Source organism: Hordeum vulgare, chromosome 3H (genome assembly GCF_904849725.1).
Source record: "Hordeum vulgare subsp. vulgare chromosome 3H, MorexV3_pseudomolecules_assembly, whole genome shotgun sequence".
NCBI lineage: Eukaryota > Viridiplantae > Streptophyta > Magnoliopsida > Poales > Poaceae > Hordeum > Hordeum vulgare.
The window spans coordinates 5,447,057-5,472,815 of NC_058520.1; the positions used below are offsets into that span (position 1 = coordinate 5,447,057).

The window sequence follows — 25,759 nt, forward strand, 5'->3', positions numbered from 1 at the left end:
TTAGATTTTTTTAGGTTGGCCATTCGTCGGTAAATCAAAGGTATTGGCTTGTCTAGAAAGAAAGTAATGACTTTCAGCAGTAAAACCAATATGCATCATGTTTTTAAAACATCACTGCATTTCTTACAAAATGTGTTTTGGTTATTCACAACACTTGTCAAAATGATTTTTTAGTAAGAAAAGAGAACCCAATTTTCAGGATTATATTTCTCCCGTTGCAACGCACGGACCTTAGCCGCACGAGAACGGTTCCTCCGCCAGCGTCGCCACGCCCCCATCTATCATATCCACGGTGCCCGCCGCCGGCACCGACGCCCCCATCCATCCTCTATGTGGCGCCCGCCTCTACCGTCGTGCCCCATCCATCCTATCCGTGGTGCCCGTCCTCGCTCCTCCATCGTGGAATACGGTCGAGATCGGCAGGATCCGCCGCATCTCGAGCTCCCTCGATGACGCGCGCCTCCAACATTCCGGGCATCAACGGCCACCTCCGTGGGAGAGCTCCTCCTACCTCAGGATGAGGCGCATGAGCCGAGCCTGGCCATCACACGCCCGTGGCCGTGGCCATTAGCAACCACCACGTATGCACCTACAGGCTCAGGGCAGGGAGTGCTTTGCTTGTGCACCTACAGGCTCTGGCAAGACACTGGCATTCTTGCTTAGCTTTACGAGTTTTAATTTCCTTTTCAACTGTTTTAGCAGAAGCAAGCTAGCAGCAACAGAAAGTAGAAGAGTTAGCCCAGTCTCATTCAATCAATCCAGCTACAGAATTCAATCATGCTTTGCAGTTATTCTTACTTGTTCATGTACATCCTGGATTTTAGAGTGTTGCTTCACCAGTTTTTGATGAGCCTGCAGTATGGAGATACTTTAAGATGCAATCACAGGGTATCAACTGGTGAAGCATAAGTAGGAACAGCAGTATGTGCCATTCTGATACAAGGTAGCACCACCACCAGCTGTAACAAATGTAATCCAAAATATCGAGCTTTGTCATACGAGGAAATTAAATTATCCTGGGAGTGGGAGATACATATGTAGCTGATGTTTTTCTTAATCAAATTCCATGGAAGTCCGAAATCAGTTGGTATTAATCTCCATGGTATTGTGTAATGTTATTTAGATTTGTTGGGCATGCTTTATGATGAGTATATTGTTCTAATAGCCAGGGTCTAAAGGATGTGTTAAGGCTATTATTCTTTGCCCGACAAGGGAATTGGCAGCACAGACCACGCGAGAGCGCAAGAAGTTGGCAAAAGGGAGGAAGTTTGGTGTCAGATTAATCTCCAAAGATCTATCACAAGATGGCAATTTCAAGGATATGCATTGCGACATCCTTGTATCCACCCCCACTTCGTTTGGACCATGCTATACGGAAGAGAGATCTTGACTTAACATATTATAGTTTTGATATAAATAATGTTTTAATAGCACTCCTGACACATTGTGATCTTTTTTATATTTGATCATAATTGTTACTTGGGGTTCCTATCAATAACATTTTCATCGACACTAAATGGTTGATTGGGTAGATAGATAGTACTTACATTACAAAATGGTAAATTGTATCGAAACTAAAGGAAATTAATTTCATCAGAGGATGTTAAGTGTTCTCATTTATCAAAAAATACTGAATAACCTGGATTACATCCATTGCTACTATGTATGACGTTATTCACTTTGACACGCTCACCTGTTGCTCCATCCCGCGAGTGCGATCACCTATGTGTGCCGGCGATCGAGCACTCCTTGCACATCTACATGTCCAGGATAGGGAAGACATGAAGCTTGCTGGTCAAGTAGGGTCGCGCCCGCTCCACTAGAATATGCTCCCCCGAGACCCCGACTGTGTTAACTAATTCATCCTACACTTCCATACAACGAAAGGTTCAGAAAAATGACAATTTGGTAATTAATCAATCAGCAAAGGATCAATTGTTTGATCCTACTAGCTAGATACTCCATCCATTCATTCCACTATGAGTGTTAGTTTATTAATCCTGAACATCCTCAAATCATGAAGAGTAATGGAAAGATCTTGGTGCTAGAGGAGCAGCTAGCAAAGTACAGTGTTCTCCATACAGTTTCTATGAAGAACACTGATTTGCGACCTCAAGATTAATCATGTTCGCACATGTGCGACAAGGTGAACGACCTACGTCATCGACGGCAGAAAGAAGGACAACTATGAAATGGATGGGTGGCCGTATTCAAACGGATGAAGCACATTGTGTGTGCGGTAATGGATTTTGCTGTTATTATTTTTCGCCCGGTGCAACGCACGGGCATTTGTACTAGTAATAATAAAGGAAATACGGGTTGTGGTCGTCCGTCTTAGAAATTACCCCTAAAGTTTGCATAAATTATCCACCATGCCCCCGGTAAGTAATAGAAAACGTTTCATAGAGCAAAAAATCTTGGACTGGGCCGGCCCATGTAAAAACACCCTATATTACGCTCTGCATGCTCGGAGAATATCCATCACACTATATGGGCCGGCTCATGCACAGGCGTCTGCTTTTAGTTCCATTAATTTACTTATTCTCAGTTCCGTTTTATTTTTTTATTTTAAATAATTTAGAACTTCAAACAATCTTTAAAATTTTAATAAACTGAAAATTATAAATCAACACATTTCAAAAATTAAAATGTTTGTGACTTCAAAAACTGCTCGGAGTTTTGTAAAAAATGCTCGCATATACAATAAAATGTTTGCAATTTTAGAAAAATATTTGTACAATAAGAAAAGTCCATGATCTCAAATACAATTCCATGTATAAAAATCTATTAAAGGCATTTAACAAAATGCTTTCTAATTTAAAATATGTTAATGCATTTAAAAGATGTCCTAATATTTTAAAAATAGCTAATGCCTGTTTTGATAGTTTCTTTTTTTTATTTAAAATTTCCGTTCCATTTTTGTTTATCTACAATTTAAATAATTTAGAATTACAAAAACTTTTGCATACTAAAAAATAGGAATTTTCAATTAAAATGCTGACGAATTTTTATTTTGAATTAAAAATAGGATTCAAAAAAAGCGCCGGATTTTTATATTTTTTTTGCAAATTCCAAAACAATGTCCATGAATTTAATAAATATATTACTGATTTATAAAAATGTTTGTTTATTCAGAAAACTTCATGCGTTTCAAAAAATGTTTGTGAATTTAAAATAAAATCCTCCAACATCAAAAGTTATGTTTGTCTTTTCTTGAATTGGTCGCCAATTCAAAAGAAAATATTAAACCCGTTCGAAATATAAAAAATATTCACGATTTTTAGTAAATGTTTGTAAATTGTAAAAAATGTTCTCGATTTTAAAATTGTTCCCATATTTGCAAAATTGTTCACGAAAGATCTAATGTATGTAGTTAAACATTAATGCTTCTAAGTCTACGTGACAATATAGCTGTGTGAATTTTGAAGAATTAACTGTTGGATGCATCGGATTATTATTGTATGTTTTTTTTAAAAAATCTTGAAATTCAGAATAAATCTTTGAGTTACCAAGATTTTTGAAAATGTAAAGATTGCTTCAACTTGTGAATAAATTTAAAAGAAGAAACATTTTTTTGCATTTGTGTACAAAATTTCTAAATCAAACGATGATATGTGAACATAATGTGTTCATCATCATTGGAGATTATATTTTTTTTATTTCGTGGCAACGCACGAACCATTTTGCTAGTGTATCCTAAAAAAGTACAATCGTCATTTTTATTTACTAAGGATTAGATTTGACCTAAATCAAAATTATAATGCATGACCATGTTTATAGAGAATAATATGAACTTTCACGGTAAGAAATATATATGATGTGAAATATACTCAATGATGATTCTAATACTGTTGATCTAGTATTGTGGATGTCAAAAAAATGTGGGGGCTGTGGATGTCATAATATCATACGAATTTGGTCAAAGTTCATAAAGCTTAACTTGTGACAAAGTTAATATGCAGAACAAATAAAACTGAAGAGAGTATAGAAAATCACGTCACTCAAACTAGGTTGGCCTTGGGCGTAACCAGACATTGTTGCTTATTTGACAGCTTGTAAGGGGAAAAAATAGAACTAAACAGGACACAAGATAGAATAGAGAATGCCGTTTTGGCTCTCGGCCTCCATTGAGGCCAAACAATTTAAAATTTTGAAATTAGAGAATTTTGGTTTCAAAAAATCTGATTTTTTTTTGTACAACTAAACAAGGATACGAGGCTTATGTGTGTAAAATTTCAGAAAGAAATACTTTGATACACGACCTGTACAAAACGGAGAAATTCATTGTCTCATAGGCTGTTCAAATTTCTTTTTTTTTTGCGCAGCCCTCATTTCTACGTATTTCGTCCTGAATATTTACACACTTATGCACCATGTCTTCATCAATGCATGTATTCTTTTTTGGGAAATGTGGACGATAGCGTAAACAGGCCGGGAGCCAAAGCCGCTCGACGGTTCCAAAGCTGATGATCCAAAGCTCGGCGATGGCATCTCGGCGCACGTAAATTAGTACACCCGCGCGGGATCCAAAGCTGCTGCAAATGAGAAAATTTGGGCCACGCATGCATGCATGTGTGTAGTGCAGTTCCATTAATGAAGTCAACTTCGATGCCCTGATATAAAAAAAAGATTATTAATACTTACTGCTCGCTCAGTGAGAGTGAGAGTGAGAGTGAGAGTGAGTGACGCTGAGCTACCATTGGAGCGCGCGCGGCATGCCGCACAGCACCAGCACGGCCGCACCACCGATGAAGCCCTTCTCACGGAGCCTCCAGAAAGATCTGGACGTCGACGACGGCAAGCACTACTCCGCCGACGACGGCAGTGGCAAGCACAACTCCGAGAGAGGCGTCCGGTGGCCGCCCCGGCTGTTCTACCTCGCCCTCATCTACACCGTCTTCTGGGGCCTGGTATTCTACCACCACTTCTCCACCAGCGTGCAACAGTCAGCCTCAGGCACCGCGGCGGCGGCAACGACGCCCACCGTGCTCCAGCTCACGCCGGCGGCCTTCTTCCCGGTGCCCCGCTTCTTCCGCCCGGACCCGTGCGCCGGCCGATACGTGTACATGTACGACCTGCCGCCGCGGTTCAACGCCGACCTCGTCCGCCAGTGCCGCCGGGTCTCGGCCTCCTCCGACGTGTGCAAGGACGTGTCCAACGACGGGTTCGGCCCGCCCGTCACGGGCGGCGGCGAGGCCGGGTCGCTGCCGGAGCGGGGCGCCTACGACACCGACCAGTTCATGCTCAGCATCATCTTCCACGCCCGGATGCGGCGGTACGACTGCCTCACGGCCGACCCAGCCGCCGCCGCCGTGGTTTACATCCCGTTCTACGCCGGCCTCGACGCGGCCATGCACCTGGGCAACAAAGACCTCGCGGTGCGGGACGCCCTGTCTCGGGACCTGATGGACTGGCTGGCGCAGCGGCCGGAGTGGCGCGCCATGGGCGGGCGCGACCACCTCCTGGTCGCCGGGCGGGGCACATGGGATTTCCTCCGCAGCCCGGAGTCCGCCGGCTGGGGTAACACGCTACTGACCTACGACCTGGCCATCCGCAACGCCACCTTCCTCACCACCGAGGCCAGCTCGCGGCACGGCAACGACTTCGCCGTGCCGTTCCCGTCGCACTTCCACCCATCCTCCGACGCCGAGGTCACCGCCTGGCAGGACCGCGTGCGCCGGCTAGACCGCGCGTGGCTCTGGTGCTTCGCCGGCTGGCCACGTCCCCGCGGCGGCGGCATGGGGCCGGAGCGCGCCGAGATCATCGAGCAGTGCGGCAACTCGACCCGCTGCTCCCTGCTCGGCAAGCTGAAGCACTACGTCCCGGGCCACGCCATGCGGCTGCTGGAGAGCGCCGAGTTCTGCATGCAGCCGCGCGGCGACGGGTACACGCGCAAGTCCACCTTCGACTCCATCCTCGCCGGCTGCATCCCCGTCTTCTTCCACCCGGTGTCCGCCTACCTCCAGTACACCTGGCACCTGCCCAGGGACTACCGGAGCTACTCCGTCTACATCCATCACGCCGACGTGGTCGGCCGGAACGCCAGCATCGAGGAGGTGCTGCGTAAGATACCGCCGGAGAAGGTGGCGCGGATGCGGGAGCGGATCATCCAGCTTATACCCACCGTGATGTACCGGCACCCGGCGGCGCAGGGGGTCACGTTCAAGGACGCGTTCGACGTCGCCCTCGAGCGTGTCGTCGACCGGGTGGCGAAACGCCGGCGGGCGGCGGCCGAGGGACGACGGGAGTACGTGGACAGCGTCGACGGAGCTGATAGTTGGAAGTACGACTTGCTAGAAGATGGGCAGACCAAGGTTGGTCCGCATGAGTTTGATCAATATCTGCACTAACCGCAGATCAATTTACTTTGCCTAGTTTCGTTTCTAGTCAAACATACTTTTTTTTAGCAGGATTGTCGTCAAACATAGTTTTTTTTTTTTGAAATGGATTGTCAAACATAGTTATTGTTGAGAGCGATCAAGTGACCGATGAAAAAAATAAAACAAGAAAAGGTTTTGGTCGATTCTATCTGAGCCGTACGATGTGAATTCAACGAATGTCGTCCTTTTACTGTTCATCTTCAACCTCCGGCACCTCCTCTTCTTCCTTCCATGATACGTATGATGTTGGCGGATTTCGCTAAGAGCTTGTTCGGTTAAGGTGGATTTGAAGGGGATTGATGGGGATTAAATTCCCTACAAGCCAAAATTCCTGCAAATCCCTTCCAATCCCCGCAGGGATGGGATAACCAAACTAGACCTAATTAATGTGTTTGGTGGGCATAATAAAAAGAAGAAGCCAGAATTGCAAGTTGACTTGCAAATCCTGGAGAGTCTTCGGGAACTTACTATTCATGATCTGGAGACTTTTTAGGAAAAAAAAAGAAATTGTGGTTGAATTGCATAATATGTATGCTCATGAGGAACTTCATTGGTTTAAAATGACTAACGAGAGATGCTTGCTCCATGGGGTTGGTAAGGCTACTTCCAATGTATTGATGTTAAGATAAGGTGCTAAGCACATTAAAATATTTAGCAACTGAAGCCCCTAATGCATAGATGATTAACTTGTTCTAGCTAAGCATTCTTTACTTAATGATTTAGCTACTAAAGTTCTTCATGCATTGCTAGGTTTCTTTAATTTAAGTATTTTGCCTAGGTTCGCGCGCTTGACATTGTTTTTTTCTGGGGTCACCACATTCATAATTGCCTTGCCACATCATCCTTTTTGCCTACATGGCAGGCTTAGCACATGTCTAAGGTGAAGTATTAGGAGGGGCCTAATTAATAATGCTTGCTTTCATCAAGCAGTTAATGGTATGAAAAGAAAAAAGAGCAATTCACTTTCTTCAATGTAGTGATGCTATGACTGATGTCACTGATGATTTGATTAATCATGCAACTCCTTATTATAAGAACCTTTTTGCTCCTGCTCTCCTGACTTGTGGAGTGACAATGAAAAAATTACTACTGAGGATGACAATGCTGCTTTGACTAGACATTTTAATATTAACTAAGGAGATTATAAAGGCCTTGTTTGCTATCGACTCTAATAGGTCCCCTGGACTGACAGTTTCTCCATTGAGTTTTATCAGCAATGCTGGGAAGTGGTTAAGGACGGTTGGATCCACGAATTATGCTTTATTATAATATGCAAGACCTAATATATAATAGTCGATTTGTTTTTGCAAAAAACTAAGCTTTCTAAAGAAAGAATGCATTACTCGTATTTAATCCATGGAGTCTCTATTTCTCAAAATCAAAATGATGAAGTTTTCTAAAAGAAAAATGAATTGATGACATCGGAATTACACTTTAAAAAGAAAATAATGACAAAAATTACAAACAATGTTACGTGGAAATAGCTCCTTTTTATAATATGAAAGAATAAGAATACAATAGTTCCTAAGAAGCAATTAATTAGTAGTATTGATATTAACCTTCAAGTAAAAAAAACAAAATCAATATAATGAAGTTTTCCAAGGAAGAATGAACTTGCGACATCAGTATTACCCTTTAAGAAGAAAGAAAAGCCAAGAATAAGCAAATAATTTCAAATTTTTGCATACAATTTACATAGCAATTGTGTTTTTATAATATTAAACAATAAGCATATAATATTGAAATTTTGCATACAATTTACACAGCAATTGTGTTTTTATAATATTAAAGAATGAATTAGTGGCAATGATATTACCTTGAAGAAGAAAGAATATGGGATGATATTACCTTGAAGAAGAAAAAATATGGGATAAAAACTTATCGAAATAATGATTTTTTTTTCTAACAAAGAATGAATTGGTGTAATTGATTTACCTTTAATAAGAAAGAAAACAAAAAAAATAAGAAAAACAAATAATGGTAAAATTTGTAATTAATTTACATATAAATTGTGCATTTTAATAATATACTAGAATAAGAATATAATAGCAGAATTTTCAACATATACTAGAATAATATTATATAACCTGGAAAGCATTGGATTCGGAGCATGCACATTCCTTGCTCCTCACATCCACAAGTTATTTTTTTCGCCCTGACATGCAGTGACAGGATAGACACACATATAGAGAGCAGGCCAGGCCAGGCTAATCTCTTTTTACAAGTGAGTGAAAAGCCCTGGATTGCGCGTGGGGATGGCTACTCGGCTAGCCCACGGGGTTGTGGTGATGGTTGTCATGGTCTTTAAATTAGCTAATTAGCAACCACCCAACTCACAAATCCATGGAGTAGCATGTTTCGGTTGTCTATCGCTCTACAACAGTCTTTATTAGCGGGGAAATAGGGAGATTTATTAAACTGCAACGGACTTACAATCCTCAGCAACTAGCATAGTGACACATGGAGGTGGTCTACCCAACCAACATGCCGTGCTATCACCACTACGACCAAAGTTTGCTAAGCAATGTGCAACTCTGTTTTGTTCACGACTAATCTTACAGAAAGTAACCTCCCTATTCAAAACTAAACTCTTAATTTCTACCACTAGGACACCGTAGAGTGATCTATCATAAGCACCAGTAACTATCATCTTTAGAGCCATAGCCGAATCAGATTGCAGCACCACCGGTGATGAGGCATGAATAAAAGCCAGTTGTAGCCCTTCTTTTATTGCTTGAAGCTCCGCCTCTAGCGCATCATTGCATTGGAACAATTTCTGGTAGGATGCAAATATGACATCTACTTGACAATCTCTAAGGATCATCCCTGAACCAGTTGTTCCATCCTCGAGGTTGAAGGAGCCATCAGTAGATAAGCCCACCATGTTAGAATCCGGAGCCGGCTACTTCTTCATCACTCTTACGGGTGCAGGTGTTGGAGGGAGTAGTTCCATCACTGGGGCTTTCCCTTTCACCGTATCCTCCACACTCAATGATATGTTCTTGTAGGAGTTATAGTAGCTAGCCAGGAAAGAACAGGAGATATCAAGGGGGGGGGTACCGTTTTGCCATGAACAACTTCATTCCGCAAGTACCATATCCTCCATAAGACCATGATGATCCTGCTATGAATAGACTCCGGAACCTCCAGTAGGAAGTGAAACAGCCACTCCTTGCCAGTGCATTTGATGTCCGTACGAGGAGGTAAAGGCCACACTGTCTGCATTGCGTCCCACAGGGTAGCCGCATGCGGGCAAACCAGGAGAGCATGAAATGATGATTCCACATCGCGGTCACATAAGAGGCATGTAGATTGGGTAGTCATATGGCGCCTGTGCATCTCTGCCGAAGAAGTAAGGGAACCAGAGATCACCTGCCACGCGAAGTGGCGCAACTTTGGGGGAGCTGCGATTTTCCAAATTAGCTTCCACATAGAACGGTCACCCGTAGGAGGAGAGGAGGTTGCACCAGGACTCAGCTGGTTCCAACATGTGGTCATAGCTAGGTGGTAAGCAGATTTGACCGAAAAATTTCTAGATTTGTCCCATGGCCAAGCAATAAAATCATCCAATTGGTGCACTGAAGTACGGATCTTTGTGATGGATGCCACATCTACGTGGCAGAATTTTTTTTGCAGCAGTTCAGTCTTCCAATTCCCATGAACATCGAGGAAGTCCTTAATCTTTGTGAGCCAACATGTTCTTTTCGGAAGAATAGGCGTGAAAGGTGGCCCTCGTGGAATCCAAGGGTCTCTCCAAACCCGAATATGTTCACCGTTCCCTACCCTCCATAACATACCTTTTTTGACAAGGGCGAGTTCGTGTTCTATGCCTTTCCATATTGCCGAAGAGTTAGCAGGGAAGACCGTGTCCACTAGGTTACCATTGGGGTAATATTTTGCCTTAAGAAGACAAGCACATAAGGAATCGGGAGTGGTGATGAGCCGCCATGCTTGCTTTGCAAGGAGAGCTTGATTGTAGGCCTGCATATCTCTAAAACCCAGACCACCACGGGATTTTGGAAGAGAAAGTCGATCCCAAGCTACCCGCCATTTTCCTTTTTCCATTCTCAACACCCCACCAGAATTGTCGCATTATTCTTGATAGTTCATCACACACTGCCACCGGGAGTTTAAGGATTCTCATGACATATACTGGAATAGCTTGCGCCACAGCTTTAATAAGCACTTCCTTACCCGAGTATGAGGAATAGCGTTCACTCCATTCAATTAGACCTTTGCTCACCCTAGCTTGTAAAGATTCAAAACGTCCCTTATGCATGCGACCTTCCGGCACAGGGAGGCCGAGATACTTTGGCTCAAATGCTTGCTGTGTGATTTGGAGGACTAGATTTACCTCATCAGCCACTGGAGGAGCACAGTTGTCATGAAAAAGGATGGAACACTTTGAAGGGTTAATAAGTTGACCCGTCGCTGAGGCATAAGTGTTCAAGACACCCTTGACAATTGTTGCATTCTCAAGATTTGCTCGGAAGAAAAGCAATGAATCGTCCGCAAAAAGAAGATGTGACACAGCCGGTGCTCTACGGCAGATTTGGAGCGCCTCCAGCCCATCTTGTTGTATAGCCTTATGCAGTAATGAAGACAATGAATCCTCCACAAAGAGGAACAAAAAGGGAGATAGGGGATCACCTTGACGAATACCGCGTGTGGGAGTGAACTGTTGCAGCAAACGCCCATTAAACTTGACAGAGAACTTGACTGATCGGACACAAACCATAATAAGAGAGACCCAACGTGGGGCAAAACCCCATCTCAATAGAGCTCCTTCCAAATAATCCCCGTCCACTCTGTCATATGCTTTGGATAGATCAAGTTTGTAGGCACAGAAATCTAAATTCCCGGTATTAGTTTGGATGTGGTGAATGCATTCGAATGCAATAAGGGAATTGTCCGAAATCAATCTCCCTGGGATGAAAGCACTTTGATTTTCAGAGATCAAATCCGTCAAGCACGGCCTCAACCTGTTCACCAGACATTTAGAGACCACCTTGTAGATTACGTTGCAGAGGGATATAGGCCGTAGCTCTTTCAAGGTGGCCGGGTGTTGGACTTTTGGAATAAGAACAATACTAGTATCATTGACACCCAAGGGCATCTGTCCAGTCTCGAAAAACCGATGCCCCGCAGCCACTATATCCTCTTTTAGGCATCCCCAATTCCTTTGGAAAAACCTTGCCGGGAAGCCGTCCAGACCGGGGGCTTTTAAGGGGCCAATCTGGAAGAGAGCATCTGAAATTTCCTGATCTGTAAACGGGGCTAACAAACGATCATTTGTTTCAGGGGAGACTTTCTGCACAAGGGTATCCAGAACGGGGGTCGGATTCAGGGTTGGATCCTTAGTGTATAATTCCTTGAAGTAGGACGGAGCCATACGTTCCATCTCTTTTGGAGAATGACACCAGGAACCATCCTCCTTCTGGAGTCTACGGATATTGTTTCTCCTTGCCCTCCAGACAGCTTGACGATGAAAGTATTTTGTGTTACGATCCCCTTCTTTCAACCATGATATTCTGCTCCGTTGCAACCACATCATCTCTTCTCTATACAGGAGTTCATCAAGTTTTTGCATTTTCATACGTAGTAAGAGTCGGTCAGCATTAGCTAGTTGCACGTTCTCAAGCTCTTTACGTAGTTCCTCAATCTGTTTTTCCACCTGCCCAAAGTTTGCTTTGCTCCATCGGCGTAAGGCACTCATGACCGAGCTTAGAGAATTGGACACATTGCCCAGGTCTCCACCAGACCGTACGTTGGCCCATGTTTGTGAAATAAGCTCCGGGAGTTTGTGGTCACGCTCCCACATAATCTCATACTTTGGGGTTCCCTTGCGCCGTCGATCCTCAGTTGAATCTAGGATCATCACTATAGGGCAATGATCTGATCTAGGGGAGACAAGGTGCTGCACCCTAGCATAAGGGAAGAGTTACCGCCATTCTTCACAGGCACATGCCCGGTCTAGACGGACACGGACATTACCTTGTCCCAGTTGGCCATTGTCGAATGTGTAGGGCGTGCCCATAAAGCCTAGATCCACCACTTCACAGAGTTGAAGAGCATCCCTAAATGCCTGGCTAGCCTTACCGCTGCTCTTATATTGGTGTGCAAGAATGACTTACTATCTTCCCTGCTTGCAACACACGTTTGCCGAGGCCTCGTTCAAGCTCACGTTGGTCTAGTTGCTGCAGATAAAGTTAGTAATTGAGGATATACGCATATTGATAGTTGTTGTAATTGGGAGGCACTTGTTGGTGGGCCCGGCACCGGCGAGCGAATCATCCTCGGGCACAAATGCATATAGATAAATGATATTGTATGTTGATATGAGGAGAATATTTTGTACCCTGAGTGATCTTGAAGAAGCATGCACGTTCATGAGGATTAGTTTTCACCATACAAACCATCTGTGTTCAGTTTAATCCATCCGACTTGACATGGAGCCGAAATATACATGGAAGAAGAGAATATCACTTTTACCACAAACACCTCAGTTAAAAAAATTGATACAAGATGGAAGTTTGAATAGTATGCTAAAACATCGAGCGAAAGCATGGAATATGTGTTACGTGATTTGTATGATTGAGTTGAATGGTTGAAATGTATGGGATTTTTTTTTATATTGGTTCTGTTTCATTAAATTGCATAAAGATGTAATAGGAATATTAAACTATTTGACTCAATGTTGTTACCATTAAAATAGTTGAAATATGTGCTAAATATTTTTCAAAGTAAAGTGAAACAACATGAATATTTATTTTGTATTATGTGTAATGTTTCAATGGTCTTAAATCTGTGTTAAATATTTTCTAAAATTTCTGCATAAAAATAGAAATTTACGTATTTTTCAAAATAATAACATACGTGTGAAACAATTAAAATATAATTGAAATGTATTTGTAATACTTCTTCTAAAATTGAGTGAAATAATTGAAATGTGTGTTCATTTTTTAAGAAAGTTCAGTGAAATAACTGAAAATGTGAGTTATGTTGTGTCCAACATAATTGAAATATTTGTCTAATGTATGTGAAAAAAATAAACATATTTGAACGTATGTGCAACATTTTCTAAAATTGAGTGAAGTAATTGAAATATGTGTCAATTTGTAAATATTGGGTGAAATAATCGGATGGTTATCTTTTATGGAGTTGATTAAATAAGTGAAATATGTATTTAATATCATTTGAGACACTATAATATGTTTATGAATGTGATTTCAATGATTATTAAAATAGTAAAAATAAAACTAGGTCAAATGCATCCAAGATTTACCTTGCTTCTAAAAATCTTCACATGCGAATTCATTACATATATACAAAGTTAGAACTAGTTCCACAAATGATTTTGTATGATTGAGTGGAATGTTTGAAATGTATGGGAAATGTTTTTCAAAGTAAATTCACATTGGTTATATTTCAATAAATTGAATAAAGATGTAATAAGTAATTTTAATTATTTTACCCAATATTTTTCTTAGTGAAATAACTGGAATGTGTGCTAAATATTTTCCAAAATAGAGAGAAACAACATGAGTTATTGTTTTATCATATGTGTTCAGTTCTAATCGTTTTAAACATGTGTTAAATATTTTCTAAAATTGATGAATGAAATAATAGAAATGTGTATATTTTTAAAAATGATTAAAATATGTGTGAAATAAATAAAAATATAATTCAATGTATAAGAAACAAGGTTGTCAGAATCACGGTTCTTTTATACGATTCTAGGGCATTACGATCCAAATTGACCCCTCTAATTCTACGATTTTAGTTCATAGGATCTATGTTTCTATGATCCTGATAGTTAAGATTGTGCAGTTGCGATCCTATCATCAAAGCTACGATCCGATTCAGAATCCCAATTCTGACAACCCTGATAAGCAATACTTCTTCTGAAATTGTGTAAAATAACTAAAATATGTGTTCATTTTTTTCGAAAGGTGAGTGAAATAATTGAAAATGTGTGTTCACTTTTTCCCAACATAATTGAAATATTTGTCTAATGTATGTGAAAAATTAAATGTATATTTGAATATTGAAATTGAGTGAAGTAATTGAGATATGTGCTAATGTTTAATTGCATGAAATAATCCGATGTTGTTTTTCTAGAGTTGAGTCAATAGATGAAATGTGTGTTTAATATCATTCGAGGCAACATAATGTTTAAGAAACTGGTTTCAAAGATTATTAAAATAGTAAAATCGAAACTAGTTCAAATGCATCCAACATTGATCTTGCTTCTGAAGATCTTCTCAATGCGAACTGAAGTATCCAAAAGAGTCATCTACATACAACCGTCATTTCACAGTTTCCCTTCTCCGCACTTTCTCACTTTGATCGGACGAACCTGATCTGGTACGATTCAAGCATTGGCAGGTTGTGTTAGGGGTATTTGAATATTTAGCAAAAGGTCACATCTACCCTCTGTTTGTTTTATACTTCACATACAAGATATGTTTGAAGCCAAACTTAGTAAAATGTGGCCAAATTTGTATAAACAGTTTTGCTAAGTCTCAGTCGACTTAGACTTCGTTATGTTTCAGTCGATGCTATATGCCTTTGATCTTGCATCGGGCTCCAGACAATTTTTTCTTTTCAATTTTTCCATTTTATTCTTATATACTTTGTCACTTGACTGAGACTTGGTTAAATACCAGTCCACCCAGACCTAGCCACACCATTGTATAAAAACATATCAACATCTATAATGCTAAAGATATACTATATCAAAATTAGTTTCATGATGCATCTAACGACGATAACGATTTTGCGTTGTGAATGTCGATATTTTTTCTGTAAAATTAATCAAACTTAACAGAGATTGACCTCAAACAAATCTTATACACAAAGTAAAAAAAAAAGTGAAAAAAGGTAGCACGGATCACAGCGGATGGTACATGCGTCGGTGAGCCTGGGAAACGTGGAAGATAGGGTAAACAGGTCGGGATCCAAAGCTGTTCGACGGTTCCAAAGTCTCGGTGCAGGTAATTAGTAATTAAACTTAATTAGTACTAGCGCGAGCTGCTCACAAAGAAAACTTATTTACCGCGCGGGATCCAAAGCTGCTCGAAGGATCTACATGAGAATTCTTTTTGGCGTTCGTAGTGTAGTGTAGTGCAGTGCAGCGCCATTAATGGAGTCAACTCGACGAGTAATACGAGTAACCTCGATGAAATTATATTACTATACGAGTAGTACGGTCGCACACACTGACACTCACTGGAGCAGCTGCACGCCGCAGAGCACCAGCATCAGCACAAGCACGGCGGTACCACCGATGAAGCCCTTCTCGCGGAGCCTCCAGCGAGATCTCGACGCCGCGGCCGACGACGACGACGATGTTAAGCAGTACTCCGCCGACGACGGCAGCGGCAAGCAGAGCTCCGAGAGGGGCGCACGGCGGCCGTCCCGGCTCTTCTTCCTCGCGCTCCTCTACGTCGTCTTCTGGGCGCTGGTGTTCTACCACCACTTCTCCACCAGCGTGCAGCAATCGGTCGGCGCAGCGCCCACCGTGCTCCAGCTCAAGCCGGCGGCCTTCTTCTCGGTGCCCCGCTTCTTCCGCCGCGACCCGTGCGCCGGCCGGTACGTGTACATGTACGACCTGCCGCCGCGGTTCAACGCCGACCTCGTCCGCGAGTGCCGCCGGATCTCGGGTTCCACCGACGTGTGCAAGGACGTGGCCAACGACGGGTTCGGCCCGTCCATCACCGGCGGCGGCGAGGCCGGGTCGCTGCCGGAGCGGGGCGCCTACGACACCGACCAGTACATGCTCGGCCTCATCTTCCACGCCCGGATGCGGCGGCACGAGTGCCTCACGGCCGACCCCGCCGCGGCCGCCGTGGTGTACGTCCCGTTCTACGCCGGGCTCGACTCGGCGATGCACCTGGGGAGCAAGGACCTCGCCGCGCGGGACGCCCTGTCGCGGGACGTGGTGGACTGGCTGGCGCAGCGGCCGGAGTGGCGCGCCATGGGCGGGCGCGACCACCTGCTGGTGTCCGGGCGGGGCACGTGGGACTTCATCGTCCGGCCCGACGCCGTGGGCTGGGGCAACGCGCTCATGTCCTTCCCGGCGATCCTCAACGCCACGTTCCTGACCACCGAGGCGAGCCCGTGGCACGGCAACGACTTCGCCGTGCCGTTCCCGTCGCACTTCCACCCGTCGTCCAACGCCGAGGTGGTGGCCTGGCAGGACCGCATGTGGCGGACGAACCGCCCGTTCCTCTGGGGATTCGCCGGCGGGCCCCGAGGCGGCAGCCAGCGCACCGTGCGCGCCCAGATCATCGAGCAGTGCGGGCGGTCGAGCCGGTGCGCGCTCCTCGGCGTGCCGGCGCCGGGGCAGTACGCGCCGGGCCGCGCCATGCGGCTGCTGGAGAGCGCCGAGTTCTGCGTGCAGCCGCGGGGCGACGGGTACACGCGCAAGTCCACGTTCGACACCATCCTGGCAGGCTGCATCCCGGTCTTCTTCCACCCCATCTCCGCCTACCTGCAGTACATGTGGCACCTGCCGAGGGACCACCGGAGCTACTCGGTGTTCATCCCGCACGGCGACGTGGTGGAGCGGAACGCGAGCATCGAGGAGGTGCTGGGCAGGATACCGGCGGCGAAGGTGGCGCGGATGCGGGAGCGGGTCATCCGGCTGATCCCCACCGTGCTGTACCGGGATCCGGCGGCCGAGGGGGTGGCGTTCAAGGACGCGTTCGACGTCGCCCTCGAGCGCGTCATCGACCGGGTGGCCAAGCGCCGGCGCGCCGCCGCCGAGGGACGGGAGTACGTGGACAGCTTCGACGGGAAATATAGCTGGAAGTACGACCTGCTACAAGATAGGGAGAAAATGTTTGCCCCGCACGAGTTCGATCCGTATATCAACACGTAAATGCAGATTCAGCTCATGTTTGTCCAGCGAAATTAACCAGCATCAAATTTACCTTTTGGGACTTAATTTGGAATTTAGAGAGTTAGTACTGTTTTCTCACTTAATAAAGTGCTCATAAGAAGCCATGCACGGTCTATTTTCCGCGGTTAAATGTTTATTTGCACGGTTTGGTATTCGTTGGGTGCCCTAAAATAATTCATGTGTCAGTCGATTCCATAAGAGGGACGATAAAAAACGTGTGGGTTTCGCCCGATCCAGCGGGCGCGGGAGATTCCTGCGCGCGCTAGTTTTGACATATAACGTTCGATGTGTTTTTTAAATTTAGCGTCTCTTCACACGTGTTCTTACCGCTTTGTGCCTTGTTACGCGTCTTTACGCTGTTCTTTCCGCCGCACTTTCTCGTCTCTACTCACCTCGCCGCCGCCGCACCGTCGTGAAAGTTTAGACTTTCGGGGTGTCTGCGAGCGCCCTCCGGCACCTTCTACATCGAGATCCGCTCCGACGACATATGCCTCGGTCTCGTCACATTCGACACCGTCGAAGAGGCCGCCTGCACGTATGACGCCTCGGCCGGCCTAGTAGGAATATGAATTTCTTCGAGGTGATGACGCGGGAGTGGACGCAGCGGCTCACACCTCCTCCGTGGTTTGTCATCGGAAAGGACCGTGCCAGGAATGGAGGCGGGAGCGTTGCCTCGGCATCGTTGAGCTGGACAAACATGCCATGACAGAGTGACGCCAACAGTTCCCGCGGTACGAACATGCCATAGCGGCGTGGCGTGACTTGTGCAACAAGGTTCTCGTTGGGAAGTATAAAAACCGCAGTCTGCCGGAGCGGCAACGAAGGGCTAGAGGGGAGGCTGGAGCAGCGTAGCTAGGTCGACGGTGGCCGGAGCGATGCATACGCGCCCGAGTAGTGACCATGGCTGCAAGCGGGCATAGAGAGGCGGGGAAGGAGATGTAATGCTCATGAAATTTGTAAAGAAGGGACACGTGCTGTTTAGGACCATGAGGACATGTGGTTATCAATGAAGAAGACCGATGCAATAATAGGATCCGCCGGGCGATGGAAATAGTCCTTGTATTATTGATCTGAGATGATGATGATGATGATGGCCTGAACTATAAGTAACGTATGCGATTAAGTTTTTTGAGTCGCGTGAGGCATAGGTGCCCCTTATTTGTGTCTTTTTTATGGGAAAAGTTTTCGTTCAACCGGGTGATTCAACTGATGCTTCCACCTCTTACCCAACCGTTGGATTATACAGGAATCGCATGCCTCAGATCTGACATGGAACGGATCTGGGAAGACAAGAGGGCCACCGTGGCCATGTCCGACGGCGGCCACGCCGGCGAGCTCACACGACCAAGGGGGCAGCCGCCTCGCCTCCCGCGGCCACGGGCCAGCCGCCCGTCGCCCCGCGCCGCCGGAGCGCCGTCGCATCCCAGCCCGCAGCAAGTTTGCAAAAATTCTTGCAACCTGACCTTTGCTGCAAAAGTTTTCTGCAACATGACCTTTGTTGCAAAAATTTCTCTCGCAATACTATCTATGTTGCAGAAAGACACAAAAAAAATTCTGCAACAAAGCGATTGTTTTTGAAACTCGACAGTTGTTTCAGGAATTGTTAGGTCCAAAGTTTTTTTTTTTGCAACAAAACGATTGTTTCTGCAACTTGACCGCCGTTTCAGGAAAATTTTGATGCCCGACGAAGCACCCATCTGCGGATCGGACGGCTGCTCGCCTCGATCGTACGGTTGTGCGGGTGACGGATGTATATAAAACATCCGTCGGTGGATGCGTAGCAGACCCTCTTTTTTATATGGAGAACATTTCATTCAATTGATATGTCCAGGTGATACAATCATATTGAAAGAATGCCTTGAAGGTAAACATGAGATTTATCTTCAAGTCTTGAGACTTATCTTCTTTCTATAAAAGTGATGTCTTGAAGGTAAACATGAATGTTTACATAATCTTTTTTTTAAGACATGCTTGCATTAAGCTCAATTCTCACATGGCCAATCTTTGAATAAATTTTTAAATACCACCTTGATCATCTCATAAACTCCTTGAAACAAAAAAAATGAACTTCAAAAAATGCCTATAGGCAAATTCTTCAAATATAACTTAAGGCAACCATTAGTCCATAAGAATTGTCATCAATTACCAAAACCAAACATATGGGCACAATGTTCTAACACAATATATATACATATATACCTCATTTTTTTAGCCAGAATAATGGGTATTCAGCTAAATATCCTTGAATTGAGGTGGGCCCGCCCCTGTCCCTACCCTCACCTCCGCCCTCAGTTTTTCCTTCATTTTTATCCTTGCACTAGCTCATTCTCCTATCCCCACATCCGTTCAATCTGAACTGGTCTGATTGCCGAGACAACTTGGTCAAGATCGCGGCGTCGATCCCAGCGTTTGATCACAATCTGGCAGGAGCGCGCCCCTCCAGCCGCGGTCATCCATAGGCGAGGGGCATGATGCCATCCAGAGCTGCCCATAAATGTTCCTTGTCTGGTACCATTGTGTGGTCTTTGCCCGAGATCTTCGATGTTGCGCACAAATCACCCTGATGAGGTACAAGTGGCGGTGCCACCACAACACATTACCCCCCCCCCCCCCCCCCCCCCGGCCACGGATTAACGGAGGTGGGTATGTCAAGATGGATCGAAGACCATAGGTTTTACACACTTATATTGTGTGAGACTTCTTGGTAAGAAGAAGAATGGATGGGACTGGTCGGAAGAAGTTTGTGTGTTGGACGATTGGAGTTTTGCAGTAGTAATCTCGGCAAGTGGGGTGACGACACTGGCAGACTTCGTTCTTGGCGGTCTCAACTTCTGGGGTGATAACCCTATGTCTTGTACCTAGCAATGAGGACTTCCTAGTCGTTTTCTTGTTGAAGGCATTGTTTTGAGATAGGACCTTCTCAAGGGTGAAAACTTAGGATCTGACTATGGTGGTTGGACCGGACGATGATGGTGTTTGTGCGCTGTTACCTCCAGATGGCGTCATTTTTGCAGAATCATTTTTTGGAGTCTAGGTGTTTGCACCACTGATGGTGTTGTTGGTGTTGCGAGCCTCTCTTTGTTTCGAGCCTTTATTTTTCTTTTTCTTATTTTTTTATTCTTTGGTTATGTGCATCCATGATGTCTAGACTTTCTCTGGACATTATGTTGTTGCAGAGGCTGGATTGGTACATCTTGATATTAATATATATTTTTTTTATAAAAAAAGTATTGCTTATGGTTTTGTAATGGTGTGTATATGAATACCAATAAAGGTATTGGTATAGAGCTCCTGCAAACACTTAGGCCTCCTTTGATTAATAGGATGGGATTATCATAGAAATAGAAAACTTGTAGGAAATGTAGGAAATGCGATGAAAATCTTATGAGTAGTATTAGAAAAAGAGATATCATTTGATTCTGATCATTAAAAAAATCATTGACTCAATGCTCATGTTTTTCTTTCTTTGAAATTTGAAGAATAAAAATCAATCCTATGTAGAAAAGGAATACATTCATGTGCACCAAAGGGTTCTAAAAAAAATCCTACAAAACTATTATCCTATGAAATTCCTACAAACTAAATGAGAGATTTTTTTGGCAGTCTGCGGAAGATGATCATAGAATCCCCATGTCAAGGCTTATTAGAACATTCTAGTGTTCCTAAAATATTCAGAAATTTTGTGAGACCATACACGGTATATAATGCATTGCACACCCTAAATATTCAGAATATCATCACAATTTATTTTTCTAGGGTTATAGGTTGAATTTTGAATTGATTTTTCAAGAAATTGTATATTTTTTTTGAATCTATGTTATCTGAATTTTCAGGAAATTTCAGAAAACTGTAGTCTGCAGAAGCCCGATGCCTGGGTAAATTCTCCATGTGTGCCATAGCTTCTCAGGTCCATAACCAAAGCTGTTCTCATCATCAACTTTCTCAGGGTATGCATACAGTAATTGTTTGTTCTCATAAATATAACTTCAGGCAACTCTAGAGTTTCCGCACTGCCAATACAGCTAACAGTCCTTGGCACCAACACGCTGGCGATTGGTTGTTATTCACACCAATAATAATTAAGAAAACAAAACCCCGCAAAATGACGTGCATCTCATATATAAATCATCCCGCCGCCGCCTCATCAGTAGGTGTAACCCTTCTGGAACATGCCCTTCTTGGCCTCGTCGCTCTCGCCCTCGCCGGTGTAGCTGCCGAGCTGCGCCAACGAGTTGGCCTTGGCGCGGACCAGCAGGGCCTTCTGCGCCGCCTCGATGTTCTCGGGCTGCCCCTGCCACGTCTTCAAAACCGAGTTCTGTAGGGCCCGGGCATAGGAGAAGGACACGTGCCACGGGTTGGCGGACTGGTTCATCGCATTCAGGTTCATGGTCGCCTCCAGTTCGGACTGTCCACCCGAAAGGAACTGAGGAAAAAGGGTGATCAGGTTACTTATAGCTACTGTTTTTTACTCTGTTTATGTATATACCCATCAGAAATGGACCGACGAAAGATAATCAGCAGAAGCTCAGATGGTTCAAGGTTGAAGACAATACCATGATTCCAGGGACAGCAGGTGGTACTCTCCTCCTCAGCATTGTGAGGGTGTTCTGCGCAATGGCTTCTGGAGAAGCCTTCTCCTTGTGCTCAGCACCAGGGGTAACCATGCTGGGCTTCAGCAGGATGCCCTCAAACAGAACATTGTTTTGGGCCAGGTAGAAGAACACCTCGGACCACACCTTCTCTGCTACCTCGAGAGTTCTCTCGATGCCATGGTCACCATCAAGAAGGATCTCTGGCTCCACAATTGGCACTAAACCATTGTCCTGCAGATTATTCAGGTTTGAAACAAGATGAGTAAAGATAAAGAGGGGCGCAAAATAGTAGAGATTGTAGTGTATTTGGTTGCATATTTTCAGCAATAATAATATGTACTACTATTATTGTATCTATTTCATCGAATTCTAGTATCAGCTTACAACAGGAACCTGATTTCGAAATTTCAAAGGGACAAATAGTTCCAATCGGTGGTGTCAGAGCAAAACCACCATGCTAGTGTTCAATGGTATATATGATTTCAATAACAGCATACCGACACGAGCATACAAAAATTTACTTTTTTCACTTGTTAATTAGTTCTCCCTACTTACTATGTACTCCCTCCGTCCGGAAATACTTGTCCTAGAAATGGATATAATGGATGTATCTATAACTAAAATAAGTCTAGATACATTCATCTCTAGGACAAGTATTTCCGGACGGAGGGAGTATCAGATAGTGTTCAACGGATGAAAATACTGTAGGATATGTTATGTCGTCACATAGGTTTCCAGGTATAAGATATCAAATACTCCTACAAGCATAAAAATGATTATGGTGTTCATCAACTCTCCATGAGTAAAATATCAAACTAAATGAAGGATTACTTCTTCATTGCAAAATGTTCAGTAGTTGAAAGCCTGTATAGTGACCTGAGCAATAGCAGCATAGCGAGCAAGTCCCCATGCCGCTTCCTTGACAGCTAATGCAGTAGGACCACAAGGGATGCTAACAACAGTCCGCCTGTACAAGATCGATATTAGCATAGCAAGTTTAGAAAGGGCAAGAGAATAAAACTAGTCAGAAAATGCACAAGGACAGTATGAACTCACCACTTCGCAAAGCGTGCACCCTGCTTGTAGTACTCAGCACACCTTGAGGCCAAACCATCAAGACCTTGGCACCAGGATTCATTGTTGGATCCGGGCAATGGAACCAAACCCTTTTGAGCAGAACAAAATAAACCAAGTAATAAAAATTAGAATGCTAGAGGTGTCTTGCTGACTACAACAGCACGATGAGTCAACAATTGTCATATCATGGCATACATACCTTGTCAACCTTGATACCAGGCATGATATTCTGGTCCTTCAAGACGTCAACAAAGGTCTTGCCATCTGTAGTGGACTGGTAGAGAGTTTCCTCAAAAAGAATAGCACCAGAGATATATTCACCAAGACCAGCAGTGGTCAGCAAAAGCTGCCTGTAAGCCTGGCGGTTAACTTCCGTGTTGTCCAAACCAATAGATGCCAATCTCTTTCCACATGTTGCACTTGACTCGTCGATCGCAAGGATCCCACGGCCAGGGGAAGCAACAGTTTTCTGCAACGGGGCGAACTATTAGATTTGCAGTCACGAAACGCAACAGAGAATGCATTGCAGCTGTGAAGGAAGGAACACTGAATAAATGTGGTCATCAGTGTTAGTTTTAGACTTGCGGTGGTTCAAAATCTAAAGGCACGGTTCGTTTACATGAGGGCATGCTTCACACTAACTGCCAAATCAACACTTGAACAGAACATTACAGTTGAAACAGAATAAAACCTAACATACACATGATGGAAAGGACATAGCATGAAAGCAGACAAATCCTTTTCATCCGAGCAGAGAGGCCAACATTAATTCTAGCAAAACCAAAACTTAAGACACTGCTGGTAGGTTTGCCGCACAGCAAACCATCGCAGAGCAACCATACGACAGCAAGTCCAGCCATCAATCGACAAACCAAATATGAACACATGGGTGTCCAGTTGGCCACATCTCCCAGAAACAGTTGTACGGTATTTGGATCTGAGAATTTACTTTTAAGAGCAACACCTAGCATCACATTACCTCCTTGCGTATCCGCTGGGACAATCACCCTGATACTCAAGCTCGTTGTTCAACCTTAATTTATAAGTCAACCCTAACAAAGACAAGCAGATTTACCATGTCCTGATCTGGGACGATGCAAGTAGCAGAAAAAAACAGAGTAGCCGCGCCAATCTATCTATCCGTGGTTTCCCCACAGCACGCAACCCGCCATCTAAAATAACAACAGAGGATTTGACTGAACACGGCATGCCCGCTCATCTACCAGCCCGAACTCGATTGCAACGGAAAAAGAATTGCGATCCCTTTGATTGTGCTAATATAATATAATTGGATGGAAGAAGAATACATCCCATGGACAAGAGGTCTGTTGCAACCCGGATTGAATTCGACTCCCCAACCCCACGGCAGAGCAGTCCCCATCACGGATCGCTAGGCGCCAACGCAAACCGAACAGATCGCGGCACACGAGTAGGCGACACGTGCAACGCCCCCAAAGCTTAGATCTTTCCACGGGCCACCGACTCGTATGGCCTACGGGGATCAGGCACGGACGGGGTTGGGGCTGGGGGGCGCTCACCGCGGTGGAGACGAGCTCGTCGGCGTAGGAGCCGCCGGAGGCGCGGACGCGGACGAGCGAGGCGCGGCGGGCGGGCTGCGCGGACCGGACGGGGCCGAGCCGGGCGGTGGCCGGGGAGCTGAGCTTGGCCGTCACCATCGCCATTGATTCTCCGATCGGTCGATGCGTTCTGCTCTTGGACGCGACGGCGAGAAATAGGGAGGGGGTGGGTTGGTGGTGGCTGGCGGAGGAGGAAGTAGGGCCGCGGATTTATGCACATCAGCCCTCCATTTGCTGTGCATGAGTTCGTTCGAGCCCCTGACCAACCATCTCCTCCGAGGAATGCGGCGATTTGCGTGATATGTGAAAGGTGACGGGTCAAAGTGAGATAGTTCCCTTTTTATATTGGCCGTGGATCTCTCCGCCGCATGGCGGATCCGCCGAGGCGAGATGAGACGCCCACAATGGAAGTGGAAATCACGAGAACGCCCCTCTTTTTCTCACCAACTCACCACAACGACCATCCGTTCCTACTCCCTCCGTTGCTAAATATAAGTCTTTTAATCCATTTTACTATGTGTCTACATACGGAGTAAAATAATTGAATGTACACTCTAAAGTATGTCTATATACATCCGCATGTAGTTCACTAGTGAAATCTCTACAAAGACTTATATTTAGAAATGGAAGGAGTACATCACTAGAGAGAGAATACGAAAACCGACGTTCCACGAAAACCGATGAAAACCAAAAAATGTATATTAAAATTCCAACAAAAAATGAAAAAAATACTGGATTTTAGGACGGTGATGTTTTATTATCATGTTAAATTTTAAATTAAAACACATTACGAGAAATGAGCTACGAAAAAGATAAAACCAGCTTTGAATAATGTCAAATAGCAATGTCACTATTTAAGGCTGAAATTTTCCTTTTTCGTAGCTCATATGTTGTACTGTGTTTCAATTTGAAATTTTGTGTGGCAATGAAACATCATCATCTTAACATCCCATATTTTTTCAGATTTTTTTGGAACTTTAAAATATGGTTTTCACGAAGTTTTCATTGAACGTTGGTTTTCGTATGATATTCTCCCACCTCAGTACCACCATTGATCATGTGAAAAACAGTGCGAATAAACAATAAAAATCGCTTTCTGTTAATAATGATGATGCACATATTTATATTCTGTGAAGAGACACGTTGCACAAACATGATGGATTCGATCGAAGGGGTTAAGAGGACGCATCCGTTACAATATGACGCGACCCGTCGGGAAAGAAAACG

The 25,759-nt window shown here is 44.4% G+C and overlaps 3 protein-coding genes across 3 annotated transcripts; 2 read left to right on the forward strand and 1 right to left on the reverse strand.

Annotated features, from left to right (window-relative positions):
• Positions 1 to 4,660: 4,660 nt before the first annotated feature.
• On the forward strand, positions 4,661 to 6,526 carry LOC123439168 (xyloglucan galactosyltransferase KATAMARI1 homolog). The gene has a single exon (XM_045115912.1). The coding sequence runs from the start codon at positions 4,716 to 4,718 to the stop codon at positions 6,348 to 6,350; it is 1,635 nt and encodes a 544-aa protein (XP_044971847.1). The 5' UTR covers positions 4,661 to 4,715; the 3' UTR covers positions 6,351 to 6,526.
• A 9,036-nt stretch (positions 6,527 to 15,562) lies between these two features.
• LOC123439169 (xyloglucan galactosyltransferase KATAMARI1 homolog) lies at positions 15,563 to 17,416 on the forward strand. Its single transcript, XM_045115913.1, has one exon. It carries the CDS (start codon positions 15,670 to 15,672, stop codon positions 17,263 to 17,265), a length of 1,596 nt encoding a protein of 531 aa, XP_044971848.1. The 5' UTR covers positions 15,563 to 15,669; the 3' UTR covers positions 17,266 to 17,416.
• Positions 17,417 to 21,198: 3,782 nt separating this feature from the next.
• On the reverse strand, positions 21,199 to 24,710 carry LOC123442410 (fructose-bisphosphate aldolase 1, chloroplastic-like). The gene is made up of 6 exons (XM_045118447.1): positions 24,494 to 24,710; positions 23,155 to 23,424; positions 22,935 to 23,044; positions 22,755 to 22,845; positions 21,840 to 22,109; positions 21,199 to 21,709 (listed from the first exon to the last, which is right to left on the reverse strand). Exons 1-6 carry the CDS (start codon positions 24,635 to 24,637, stop codon positions 21,431 to 21,433), a joined length of 1,164 nt encoding a protein of 387 aa, XP_044974382.1. The 5' UTR covers positions 24,638 to 24,710; the 3' UTR covers positions 21,199 to 21,430.
• Positions 24,711 to 25,759: the final 1,049 nt, after the last annotated feature.